This window comes from Xiphophorus couchianus, chromosome 12 (genome assembly GCF_001444195.1).
Source record: "Xiphophorus couchianus chromosome 12, X_couchianus-1.0, whole genome shotgun sequence".
Classification (NCBI taxonomy): Eukaryota; Metazoa; Chordata; class Actinopteri; order Cyprinodontiformes; family Poeciliidae; genus Xiphophorus; species Xiphophorus couchianus.
In genome coordinates this window covers 7,166,432-7,179,910 of record NC_040239.1, presented here as the reverse complement: position 1 = coordinate 7,179,910, position 13,479 = coordinate 7,166,432, and the positions used below count along the sequence as shown (strand labels likewise).

General features: G+C 35.9%; 1 protein-coding gene across 2 annotated transcripts in view; it reads right to left on the bottom strand.

Annotated features, from left to right (window-relative positions):
* The window catches only part of shoc1 (shortage in chiasmata 1), a 21,166-nt gene extending 7,687 nt beyond the window's left edge, over positions 1 to 13,479 (bottom strand). For both annotated transcript variants that reach the window (XM_028032701.1, XM_028032702.1), the window contains exons 1-20: positions 13,403 to 13,479; positions 13,022 to 13,091; positions 12,781 to 12,910; positions 11,572 to 11,662; positions 11,337 to 11,500; positions 11,085 to 11,247; positions 10,898 to 11,012; positions 10,598 to 10,739; positions 9,739 to 9,843; positions 9,532 to 9,661; positions 8,798 to 8,892; positions 7,363 to 7,608; positions 6,150 to 6,527; positions 4,794 to 5,021; positions 3,928 to 4,122; positions 3,751 to 3,843; positions 2,523 to 2,704; positions 1,722 to 1,794; positions 1,531 to 1,600; positions 763 to 938 (exon numbers count right to left, since the gene is read on the bottom strand). In XM_028032701.1, the coding sequence (XP_027888502.1) occupies positions 763 to 938; positions 1,531 to 1,600; positions 1,722 to 1,794; positions 2,523 to 2,704; positions 3,751 to 3,843; positions 3,928 to 4,122; positions 4,794 to 5,021; positions 6,150 to 6,527; positions 7,363 to 7,608; positions 8,798 to 8,892; positions 9,532 to 9,661; positions 9,739 to 9,843; positions 10,598 to 10,739; positions 10,898 to 11,012; positions 11,085 to 11,247; positions 11,337 to 11,500; positions 11,572 to 11,662; positions 12,781 to 12,910; positions 13,022 to 13,091; positions 13,403 to 13,404 (2,848 nt within the window). In that variant the 5' untranslated portion in view covers positions 13,405 to 13,479. The remainder of the gene's footprint in view (positions 1 to 762; positions 939 to 1,530; positions 1,601 to 1,721; positions 1,795 to 2,522; positions 2,705 to 3,750; positions 3,844 to 3,927; positions 4,123 to 4,793; positions 5,022 to 6,149; positions 6,528 to 7,362; positions 7,609 to 8,797; positions 8,893 to 9,531; positions 9,662 to 9,738; positions 9,844 to 10,597; positions 10,740 to 10,897; positions 11,013 to 11,084; positions 11,248 to 11,336; positions 11,501 to 11,571; positions 11,663 to 12,780; positions 12,911 to 13,021; positions 13,092 to 13,402) is intronic.

Here is a 13,479-nt window from a genome sequence, read left to right as displayed (position 1 = left end):
AATGCTGGAGGGCAAACAGGCTATTCTTTACATGCTGCTGCGGTAGAGAAGTCCAGCTGTTAGCTAAATGAAACCTGGAGATTTAGGTATTGCCAATGTAGTGCAGTGCATTGGGAAAATAACACAGAAAACCGTTGATCTTTTCTCGCTTTCTGTGCCAGCTTCGCTATTCGTTACCATAGCAACTGACAACAACGCCACTAATGTACCAGGATTCAACACCAAAAAACACTTAAACTTTTCCCACACAAAGAAAAGAACATTCAGTCCGTTAGTTTTGTGTTCATAGGCTCAGTGTTTATTTTACAATTATTGTAAACGCCATTAGCTAAACTAACACAGATGTGGTAGATTAGCTAATTTACCCCTTCACTAATGAAGGACCCATGTTTGGGGCAATAGCCTTGGTTCCAAGAGACTCGAGGGGTCAAAGGTTTAAACTCCTGCTCTAACGATGATCTGTCTGAGTTGTGTTGCCTTTTTAAAATTTTGTAGCTGAACTGAAACGCACCAAATTCCACAGCACATCTACATGTTACGCTTGTCAGAGTCAACTACTTCTCTCCCTCGCTATTTTTTCTTCATTAAAACTTTTTCCTGACTTTGTTATCCAGTTGTCATAGAGTAGCAAAGCACGGTGTCCATTTTCATATATATATAACAGGGGTACGTTTAAGATTTAGCACATTATGTGCTAGCCATTGTCTGCCAGCAGCCTTGCAGCAGGGATGTTGATGGTTGACAAGCGAACAGGAGTCAAACCGGAGTCGGACAGGCTGGTGATGAAGGAGAGGCGGCTGATGCTTCGGTCGCTGCAGATCTGGGACCAGCGGGACGGGCCCGGATGGTCAAACTCCACCAAAACTGAGAAGCAGCTCCAGGGAAAATCTGGTCCGATGTTCTCCTCAAATACCAAAACACAATCGCTGCCGCAAACTCTGGGAAAACAGGACAGGAAGACAGAAACAAAGTAAAGCTTCTTACAGGAGCCAGGCATTTTTCTGTCTTTATTTTTTTTTTATCTTAAAGTAAAATAATAAACCAAAAGAAGAGCCAGGCGATACGGTTTAAAAATAAAATCCCAAACCATATCCGATTTTAATCTTTTTTTGTTTATTTCTGTTTAATTACAAGAATATACTCAAAATATTCACAGAATAAACCTAAATAAAACATTAACAAAACAAAATGGCGGCTGTGCTGATGACATCACTATGGAAATCCAAGGAGCGCGTTGGGGAAAAAGTGACCAAATATTAAATTGATTGATAGATAAAACTGATTCATTGCCTGTCGTAGCCGATAGATTCACATCCAGCCTGCTTGTTGTTTCAGCATCATAAAAAACGTAAATGAAGGAAGAAATCTACAGTTTTGCCCGAATGTAAAAATTAATGACAAACTCTTTTCATAATAAATGTAGTACAATATATCAAGTTTAAATAGTAATTTAACTTAATATAGCATGCATGTAATAATTATTCTCACAGTTTGGAAGAAAACAATGATTGAATTTAATGCTTTCAGGACCTGCTGACCACAGAGGCGCCGTTTAGTTTCTTCTTCTCCTCATCGGGACAAACTGAACTCACTGCAGCTCCTGCAGCAAAACAACAAACTCAGCTGAAAATGGTTCCAGGTTAATTTATTTTGTGTAAATATTGCAACAGGAAATGAAAGTTAATGAGAATTTCTGCTAATTAAATCTGAAACCTGCTCACCGGTTACTTTGCTCAAGCTGGTGACGACCTTTGAACTGGTTTCATGAGATTCCACAGAGAGAATGACGAGAATCTAAAGAAACGCAGGAACTGATTTATTACTGTGCCTTGCAAAAGTATTTAAAACCCTTAAATTTTGTCACATTTTAGCTACAAACCCTAAAGAACATTTAGATTTTTGTGATAAACCAACGAAATGGAAATCAAAATTACTTTTATTTCCTCCCTTTCTTCTGCACAGATTTATAGAGTACAATAAAATTACTATTACACTAAATATACAATTAGATAATATAAAACTTAGGAAAAAATTTAAACCCAACAGGAAGTCGTGACTACAAAAATAAAAGTTTCAATCATAAGAGTCAAAGTCCCAATTTCAACTTCATGCTGCTTTTCAAAGCACGATCGCTCCAGTGGAAGCCCAGATCTCATAATTAAGAATTTTAAAGTCATGACTTTGAAAGTTGAAATGACTACTTTCTATCTCAAAATTATGACTCAAAGTAAAAAAAATAAAAAATCACTCTGTATCTCGAAATTATGACCTCAAAATTTAAAATGATGACGTTGACTCTCGATTATGCCTCCCACTGGTATCAGAGTAGACAGGGCCATTGATAAACGCACGGTTTTAAAAATAAAAACCACACTTTAATATGATGCACTACTTTTGTTTTGATGTATTAAATTGAATCCTATTCATTAATTTCTGAGACTACAATCTGACCAAAAGTTGGAAGGTTACAAATACTTTAGCAACTATTTAAATATGCAACAAAATCTTTTGTGAAATCCGACTTTCTCTGTAGAGTTGCTTCCTTTTCTCATTTGCAGCATTTCAGCCAGAAGCTGCTGCAGCTCCAGCAGTTTGAAGTCGGGTTCTTCCTTCTTGTAACTGAGGAAGACGATGATCTGCAGCCTCATCCTCAGCTGCCTCAGGCGATGATCCTCACACGTCTCAGCTGCTTTGGTCAGGTACTCTGAAGAGTCACAAAATATCACATGACAACAAATAAAATTGTTTCACTTCCTTCACTTTATTACAAAACTTGGTACGGTTTTGGTTTTGTTATAACATATTTCATTATTTAACCCTCTGTGTGTGTGTGTGTGTGTGTGTGTGTGTGTGTGTGTGTGTGTGTGTGTGTGTGTGTGTGTGGTTTAATGTTATTTCCACAACATTTTAATAGGTTTCCAACATCTTTACCTGTGATTAACTTAATTCAAGAACTAGGACTGCGACTCATGATTATTTTAGTAAACGGTTATTCTGATGATTAATCAATTAAACAAATTAAAAATTCAGCAATTTTTTTATCCAGCCACTTAAGTCTTTTTATGCAATATTAGAATTAGATTAAACATGCAAAATGCAGAAAATCCAATCCTCTTAAATACAATAACATTTATTCCTTTACTGTTTGTTTTGGAAAGAACATATTTACAGACAAAAGTTTATTTCTACCATAAATGCAAAATGTGTATGTTTTTTATAAAGTTTTGGAATAATTACCGCTTTGAGCGTGTTGTTCTTTCAGTAAACGGCCTTTTTGAGTCTGTTAACAATCAATTACTAAATTAGTTGACGATTATTTCAATAATTGACTAATTACAACAACTTGGTCTAGAAAACGAATAAATTTATTAATATTAGCTTACATCTCAGAAAACATTTTGTCTAAATCTTCAGAAAAGGTAAAGTATGATCAATAAAAAACAGAAAACAGGGTATCTTCAGTCAGAGGCTTCTTCAGATTCACTGTAACACAGACTGCTACAGGAACTCTTTCCTGCCAACAGGCATCAGTATCTACAATAACTCTGAAGAATCTGAATTAATGAGTTACAGCAACATTTAATTTCCCTTTGGTATCAATAAAGTATTTCTTAATTTGAATGTTCACCTTTTGGCTGAATCTGAACGACTCTGCTGTGACGTAAATTAATTGACGATTATCTCAATAATCGATTATTCACGATAAATCCGATTAATCATTTCAGACAGGAGATTTCAGTTCACACTGACCCACAGCAATGCTCAGGTCACACTTCAGCAGCAGCTCTTTGAACGTCACTAACACATGGACGAGAGCAGCCAGGTTAAAAAGCTGCTCCTGATCTGCAGCAATAGGAACACAATTGTGAATATCTGATTAAATTCCATAATAAAATATCAGATAAGTGAAAAGAAGAGCGGTCGTACCTCTGACCAGTTCGGAGCTCCCTGCTGGGGTCCTGCTGAGGGCCCGATCCTGCTGTTTGAGCAGGAAGTGCGTCTGGTCTGGGGACAAGCAGCTGAAGTCTCCCCACGACGGGAAGTGGAGCCCCAGCTGCCTGGCCGAACTCAAACAAGGCACAGCGACGGCCAGCAACTCGCCGTAAGCTCGCCGCTGACTCTCTGCAGGGCAGCAGCGACTTTTAGGAACATTTCAGACATTTTTCTACGACGATTGTTCAACAGGCGGCAGTGGATTCGTTAGTAAAAATACTAACTATTATTTTAGTAATTGATTATTCTGACGATTAATGGGCTAAAATATTGTCACATTGTGCCACTTTTCTATTTATCAGAAATACTTTTAAAAAATGCTGATAAATAATTCATTAAAAAAATTTATATGTTTTATTGTCTAAAATACAACAAAACAGCATTTAGTTTACACTTCATCATTTGTAGCAAAGGATGTATCTGCATCTAAAGAAAATACTTTTAACATCAACAAGTGAAAAACTGCTCGATTTATCAATACCGACTGATCGTGTGATTATTTTTAAGGTGGAACATATTTACAAAGATCTTGTTTGTTAAAATGTATACATTATTGTACAGTTTTGGATCAATTACTGCCAAAGTATTTTGTTCGTTCAACAAACAACCTTTTTCGAATCTCTTAACTCCAGTTGACAATTAATCAATTACTAAATTAGTTGATGATTAATTGATCATGATTAATCAGATTAATCGTTTCAGCCTTATTTATAACCACTAGTTATTAATGGCACAGTAGTGTTAATAAAGCCAATATATTTCAGTTTCTCTGACAGGAAACATTTGATCCAAACGTTCACCTGTTGGCTGAACCTGAATGACTCGGCTGTGATGTTTGAGGTCCGAGTCGCCGACAGGACGACCGTCGATCCGACCCGCCCTCACAGCGGCCGGGTTCTGCTCTCTGACTGCGTCTCCCATCACAGCGAGGCTCACGTACGCTGGCTTCTTGTCAGTCGTCTTCATCTCTTCTGGATGATGATGCTGCTGCTCTGGTGTCTCATGGTTCACCTCTTCTTCTTCTGGTACTATGAACACGATGGAAAGAGATCACAGAGAGAAACTTAACATAAAAAGAAACTGAGATTCTGTTCTTCAATTAACTTTAGAAAGAAGAACTTATGGCACAAATTGGGTGGATTTTCTCTAATCCACACATGGTCATAATTACACATACAGGTAAAATATGAATAATAACTCAGTTAGACGTCCTTTAGTAAACTGCGCTTCTGTAGTCACCAACAAGCTGCTGGTATAGTTAAAATATCTGACCACTTTTCTTTTCATATTTAGTATTTTGTAGGGGTGCACCAATTGTGTTTTAGCAAAAGAGGACAGTGGTTGAGTTTTAGACCTTTGTCGAAGTAAATGAGATCAGCTTCACATGTGAGTATCAGCCGGTCTCACAAAATTAAGGAAATTGGTGCAGATTTATCGATGCATCTTTACTGAAACTGTTTGTCAAATTGTATCGTCCTGAAAAAGAAAGGTCCAAATAAATGATTAAAGTACTAAAATCCAAACCGAAGAGTGTCCACGTAAACTTTTCACCGTCACTATAGGAGATCTTTCCGGCCAACAACCATCATTAACTCTGAACATTTTGAATCAATATGAGTTACAATAACATTTAGTTTCCCTTTGGGATCATTAAAGTATTTTTCCATTTGAAATAAAAAAAAAAACTAAAACTTTCTGTTGAAGGTTCAGAAAACATCAATGCATCAATCTAATTCAAATATGATCATTTAATAACTGACAAAAAATTAAACCTTTTTATTTTAAATTAACCAAGGCGACACAAGAGAAAAAAATGCTAATTTAAGTGTTTTACAATTATAAGAAGAGCTTGGTAAAAACCTTAAAGACTTTGAATTGTTGTTGAATGTGGAAATGTTCCTCAAAAACACATTCCTAATTTCTGGCACTGTGCTGAATTTTTAGTGACAACTTTCTCCTTACAGAGTCAGCTACGATTTTAGATTATTGTCAGTGTTTACAGAAGCTTTTCAGCCTTTTTGTTGTTATTAAAACTGTTATTATTATTTAAAGTAAGAAAACCTCTGCTGTATTAACTGTTGAGGAGAAAAATGTTAAATAAGCTGTAAACCACAGGGTTTTTTAGAGAAAAGGAGCTGATAACTGTGTGGCTGTACCTGCAGAGATGCTTGTAGTCGCACCAGCTGCAGCCAGCTGCTGCGACCTCAGCGTCATGAAGTCGGACAGAGGGTCCAGGTTCTTCTCCGGTCGATGTTTCGTGAAGATCAAACTCTTCTGATTATCTCCAATGTTTGATATGGAGGGCAGAGAGCACCCAGAACCGCCGGAGCTCCTAAACCAATCAGCTACGCCACTGCTGACGTTGACGAGCGCAGGAGAACCGGCAGCAGGTTCCGAACGTGTCTTCTCTGGACCGGTGCTGGTGGTGCTTCGTTCCCGACTGTTTGGGCTCGAGGACGAGAACCGGGGTGAACCAACAGGGCTTTTTTTTAGGAGATTGGCGTTGTTTGGAGAATCCACATGGAGAAATTCAACTAAAAACAAATATTAAAGGAGATTTATTATGCTTCCTTGAACAGGTTATGTTTATGGTTTTTCCCTGTATTTGTTGCATATATATGTCTGTATGTTTATATATATTTGTTTATATTTAATCATAATTTAGAATGAAAGAGAGGAAGAAAGAAAGAAAGAAAGAAAGGAAAAAAGAAAGAAAGGAAGAAATTCTTTATCTCTTTTAAGAAGATAGAAAAAGATTTTATCTTCTTGTCCCTTTAAATCCTAATAATCTGCTGCTGGCCACGGCCCCTAACTTAACGTTTACACTTGCAGCTGAAAACTGCTGTAAACAAATGCAATATTACAAACATACATGTTTGAAAAGCAAAAGTAGAGCCTCCTGTACAACCAACAAGAATGCAGCACATGGTTTCCAGAGGATAAGTCAACAACAAATCACTTGTCTTTTCCAGCAGCCATTATACAGCATAAAGCGGTAAAACCAGCTGACCAAATGTGCTGGAGCTCTGCTGTGGTTGCTAGGTAACCATGGCTGGGCTCTGCTGATTTGTTACATTTGAAAGTTTTATGAAATGGATAATTTTCTAGACACCAAAAGCCATTTAACTTATTGTGAAACCCCCCCCCGAAACAAAACAAAAAAAACAACTGGGTGATTTTATTTTTTAAGCGTTTGGATTGTTTTCAGAAGTCGCTTAGACCCAAATGGAAGTACAAAAATGTGCAAAAATAATGTATATTTCTGCTTATTGGCTTATTTATATGTTATAAAAGAATTCAAATATTTATTTTAAAGAACAAAACTACTGTAAGAGACTGTCATAAAGATATCTTTATACAGATCCTCACCCTCCTCATGTTCAGGTATCATTCTGTTGAAGTCTTCCTTCTCGTTCTGTCCGTTTGTAGGAACCTCAGTCGTCATCATTTCAATCAACTCAAGGTTTTTACCCAGAATTATCTCTGGTTTTCCTGTCTCCAAACGTAGTTCCAGTTTGTCAACAGCACTGCTGAAACTTTGTTTTTCTAGTTTGATAACTCCCAACGCTTCATGCAGAGGATGAAACCCGGAGGCTGCTTCATGTAACGCAGGCTCTGTGAGAAAATGAAAAAGAGTCATTTGGGGAATAAGAAGATATATTTAATATGGATGATATTGATGAATTAATCAGTAATTTAATCTATAAAAATAAATAAATGTGAAGGATGGAACAATCTCTAACATATAGAAAGAAGAAAGTGGAGATTTTTGTATATTCCCTGGATTATAATTTACTTAAAATCAAAACAAAGATTAATCAATACTTATCCTAACGAAGAAAGATTGATGAAAGCCAATCATTATTGTAATCAATAATTTATTATTAAATAACCAATATTAGACTAAGAAATATCTACACTCTACTGATTAACAAAGTAAAAGTAACAAATAAAGTACATAAACCTTTTCCTCAGGAAAATACCGACCCCTGGTGGTTCACAGAGACTACTGCACTCACTCACTTTTATTGTACAATAAAAGTCCAAAATTTTGACAGATAATAATAATAATTAAAAAAAATACTTCAATGGTTTTAAATATCAGCACATAATAAAATATTTTGTGACGGCAGGTGAATAAAACCAAATCATTACTGGACTAAAACAAGATAAACAAACCAAAATAAAAGCCTAAATGGATTCTAAGCAGGTTAAATTAATCAAATATTAATTAGTAAGTGTGAGAATTTTAATTAAAGATGATGTTTTGAAAGTTTAGAGTTACAATCTGTGTTAAATTGATCATTTGAAAGAACATCAGCAACAATTTTAGTCAAATAAAGGTTCCTGCAGTGCAGAGGCGGTTATAACGTCTCTGTACTGCAATATGATAGACTTTTTGCTATCAAACAAACAAAGATCAATACCTTTGTTTAGCAGTCTGTAATGTTTTTTTGTGGACTAATTGGTGAATTAATTAAAATAATCATAATTCTTGAATATTGTTAAAGTATTAGCTCCATTTGCAGATTGCTGCACATCTATCTTTTTTCATTTATTTTAAGAAGAGAATTTTTTGCAGTGAAATTAATATGGCAAGCAAAGTTGTAAATTTCTCCAAAGCGCTATAAAATACAAATAAAATCATCCAGATATAGTATATCCTATAATGAAAACACTTTTTGCTGTGTAGATTTTTCTTGGTATTATGTTTTCTGTAGTATTTTTTAATTAATAATGTAGTAGTAAAGTTATTCGTCCCTGTTTTGCAGTGTCGGTTTCTAACGTCTGATAAGGTTTTTACCTGACAACAGGAAGCGAAGGACGGGGGTCAGATGCTTCTCTGAGCTCCAGACTGTTTTCTTCATCTCATTTTTGGTTCTTGTCGAGAGCAAAGATCTGAAAAACAATCATTATAGTTACTTTTCTTTAAAAAAGTGCATCAACATAAAGAATGTTACAGAAGTCAAGTGTTTGTTTCTGTAATAAAAAGTCGACTGAAATTTGAGTTAATCTCACGCTGGTTTGAGATTTCCGGTTTTGAGTCGTTTTTATTATGAATATTATTTTCATCCATCCATCCATTTTCTGTTCCCCCTTTGTCCCTAATGGGGTCGGGAGGGTTGCTGGTGCCTCTCCAGCTACGTTGCAGGCGAGAGGCGGGGTTCACCCCGGACAGGTCGCCAGTCTGTCGCAGGGCAACACAAAGACATACAGGACAAACAACCATGCACACACACACACACCTAGGGAGAATTTAGAGAGACCAAGTAACCTAACAGTCATGTTTTTGGACTGTGGGAGGAAGCCGGAGTACCCGGAGAGAACCCACGCATGCACAGGGAGAACATGCAAACTCCATGCAGAAAGACCCCGGCCGGGAATCGAACCCAGGACCTTCTTGCTGCAAGGCAACAGTGCTACCAACTGCGCCACTGTGCAGCCCCACACTACATTTTATTTTATGAAATGTAGATGAAATTTTATCGTCTTTTGGAGAACTTAAAGTTTGAACATGAAGCTGAAATATTTTCTCACGTTGGTGTGAAAGGAGAAAGTTTTTCTTCCTGGAGATGAGATGTGGACAGACGGATGTGGGTTCGGTTCTTCTTAGGAATCGGGCTCAGAATAAAGTCCAGCTCTGTTCCAACTGGAGGCGCAGCACACCCTTAAAAAAACAAAAAACGTTTTGGGCCAAATCACAGCTTGGACTCCAGACTGCAGAGATTGTTTGTGTGCATTTACCTGAACATCCTGATTCGATCAGTTTTCCACTCCGTCTCTTTTCTTTTATTTGTTTTTGTTGTAAATCAAACTGTGAAATTTCCACTGGAGACTTTGAAAGAGAAGCTACAGGAAAAAAGAAAATTATAATTAAATACACTTCCTATACACTTTTACACAGTAAAATTCAAACATTTTTCAGGCATTTTTAAGGTAAGTTTTCAAACTTTTCCATCACTCTAGATATAAAAACTATACAAATTAAAAAGGTAAAAATATAATAAAATTATATATTTTGAAATGTCTCCCTCTCACTCACCGTAAACAAACGGTTTTTTGTTCTCACTCACTGAGAACAAAACACGAATTTAACACAAAAAAAATCCCCTATTTCAACAACGTTTCACTTATAAAATAAAAAACAATCTCTATTTCAAATACACAGATTAGTCATTGAGAAAAAAGGAATAATACATATTAATTACATTGAAACAATCCAAACACATCGACCTTCCTGTTCAAGTTAAAGGCTTAAACACAATAAAGAGAGTTACATAGAAAAATCTCTAAAAAAAATGTTCTCCCTACGTTTTCTGGCTTTTGTCAAATAGAAATAATTTTGGTAATTCTAACTAACATAAAACAAGAAACGTTTAGTCTGATTTAATTTCAAACTGTGAGAAAAAAAAAAGTGTAATGTATGAAAATATCTGATTTCAACTGTAAATAACATTTCCCACATTTAGGCTTTTAATCAAACATTGGATTGAACTTTATTTCCAAACTGAGCGTTTTGAATACCAAGCACTTTCCAAACCTTTAAAAACATCTCAAGGAAATTCAAGGATTTTAAGCACCCTGGATAATATCTGTTACTCACTTCTACGAAGTAAATCCAGGACAGAACATTCCTCGTCTACTGGTTCTGGAGAAATGCTCACACAACCACCGACACCAGAAAAAGCCATGAAGTTTTGTGTTTTAAGCCGGGAACTGTCGACTACAGGCGGTAACAGCAGCGACTGCAGAGAAGATAATAAAAATATATATATACATAACCAAACAATCTCACACTAATGAATATGCTTAATAATAATTAATCATTGATTTTATGCAATAAAACAACGATAAGTAGTCCATGCATTAAAAATTTTTACACACTATTTGCAGAGTCCTGTACCTCTGTCTGCAAGAGAGGAAGTTTAAGAAACGGATCTTGAAAATCTCCACATGTGACATCACTGATGGCGTTGGCATCTGCAGGTTTCTGGTAGGACTCACATCGTCTGAAGCAGCTGGGATGAAACATAATCCTGGTAACAAGAAGCTCTGGAGGCAGCAGAAATTATTCTGGATCAGAAGAGCACCTGAACATGGCGTCCTCAGAGATGCTGATTCCTGTTGAGTTCAGCAGCGGGTCGGACACAGGAAGCGTCTTCAGCCTGGACAGTTTGGCTTTCAAAGACGGTAAATGTCTTTTTAACTCTGCCACCAAATCTGGAGCAATGAAGTCCTCAGAGAGGAAGAGATCTATGTATGCAAGCAAGTTTGGGAGAATAAAACACATTAAAATATCCTCTAAAAAGATATTTGAGGGAAGCACAAGTGTAATTAGTTACCTTTGCTCTTAGTTTCTGGACTCGTCTGGTCAGGTCTGCATTTAGAAAACGTTTCCTGATATGAATCATTAATCTGCTTACTTTGGAGGAAAATAAACTGATCCTCATCGAAGGAGTCGGGATTAGAGCTGGGAACTATCTCCACATCCTTTTCCACAATAAATCTGAAATTTGTACACAGATGTTTACAAAATTCATTTAAAAAGTTGAATTTGTTGCATTTTAGTGCTGATACCTTTCCAATGGATTAACAGGTTGATTTTTCTGTCCAAGGTCATCAAGAACTGAACCACTGACAAAGAGCTTGCAGGAAGAAATCACTTTTCCTGTAGATAAAAGTAAGGAGTAGCTGAATAAATACAGTAATTTGTGTAATTTCTCTTTCAATCCCAGTTAGGATTATTCTAAAAAATGTAAAGATTAACAAATGGAGAAAGAAGTCTCTGTAAATTTACTAGTATTTATAAAAGTTGCTTTTACATTTATTTCTTTCCAGCAGAGATTCAATACCTGGCTTTTCACCAAGCAAATATTTCTTTTGTTTCTGAGTCCATGCTCTGATTTTAAACCCAAAGAAAACCTTTTTCCAAGGCATACAATATTATAAAAACATGCAAAGTTTGCACATCGTAGAACAAAAAGGTAAATACTGGCAATAGATCAAACTCTACTTGAATTTTTGAACTCATCATGAAATTTGTGATGCATCAACAGTGCCTCCTTTAGGACTTCTACAGCTATGACCAAACAAATCTAAAAATAAATCTCTTGTTGAACCAAAAACTGAGTAGCTAAACATTTTTACAGGGATTTCTCAATGCAATAAACAAGTCCTGAAACATAGTTTTAACAGGAATGGGTTGAAGGAGAAATTTCCAATCTAAGGTCCTGTTTACGTGATGATGCCAGGACAATAAAACGCAACATTTTTGTTGCGTTTTGCCTCACACTTATGGACTTACAACTTAGCAGTTATTTACCTTTTATATATAACTTTGTGAGAGTCCCACTCAATAAAATATGTATTTTGTACCAGGAAAGTGTTTGTTTGGTCTAGTGTTTCAGTTCAAGATCAAAACGTGACGTCCAGCTGAGCAAAATTTGAAACAAGCAAAAAGAAAACATGAGAAAACTGATAATAATGGGTTACTTAAAGATTGCACTTGGTGCTTCTAAAGAGTACAAAATAGATAAATTAATGCGTTTTTAAAAAGCCTGATGAACTGCAACTAAATAAAGCAAAAATATAAAAACAAATCAACTGTTTACACATTATTGCTACATTATTGCCCAAAGTCTTAACACTTTGAGTATGATAAACAACAGGATAATTATCTTAAAAAAAACAAAACAGTATTAAGATAACAATTTATTTCCAATAGCCTTTGCTGCTCCACATAAATAAATTGATAACTGTTTAAATGTATCTTTGTGTTTTGTTTACCTCGGATCCATGGCTTCCTGTAGGTGTCATCAGGTAACCTGCCACTGTGGGGGTAAAGGTCACCGGTACCAGTTACATACGGCGCTGGTAGCGACAGTAAGTTTATGGAGATCTTCATTGTGGTGCTAGCCTAAAGAAGATTAAAAAAACACTAAGGTTTAATTTTGAGGTACTGTCAAGTTAAAGCAAACGCCAAACCTCGCCACAAAGACATAAACTCACCTTAAAGGCAAAGACTCACCTCAAACACATAGTCAAGAGCTTTAAACCGGACAGCGGAGAAAAGTTCATTTGAGGCGTTTTTATCACACCTTTAAAATGTAAAAAAAAAAAATCAATTTTAAAAGGACAAAAACTCAATCTCTCCCACCTTACAGCAAGATATTTGATTGTGTTTTCACTCTACGGAAGTATGCCCAATACTTAAAATTAAACAGTTAAATGCTAATATATGTTTAGCCTATTTAGCTAGCTAGTTTTTAAGCTAGCAATAGCTGACTTGTTAGCTAAAGCTGAAAAGTTATTTTCTATTCCTTAATTTTAGACTTATAAAAAATAACTACTTAAAGATAACAGATATAGACTTTTATAATAATAATTTGTCACATAGCATCAAACCTACATGTCTTAATTGGGGGTTTATCAGTGTTTTAATTCGGAGCGGAAACGGTGTCGTCGTGCCAGTAGTGACAAAGATCG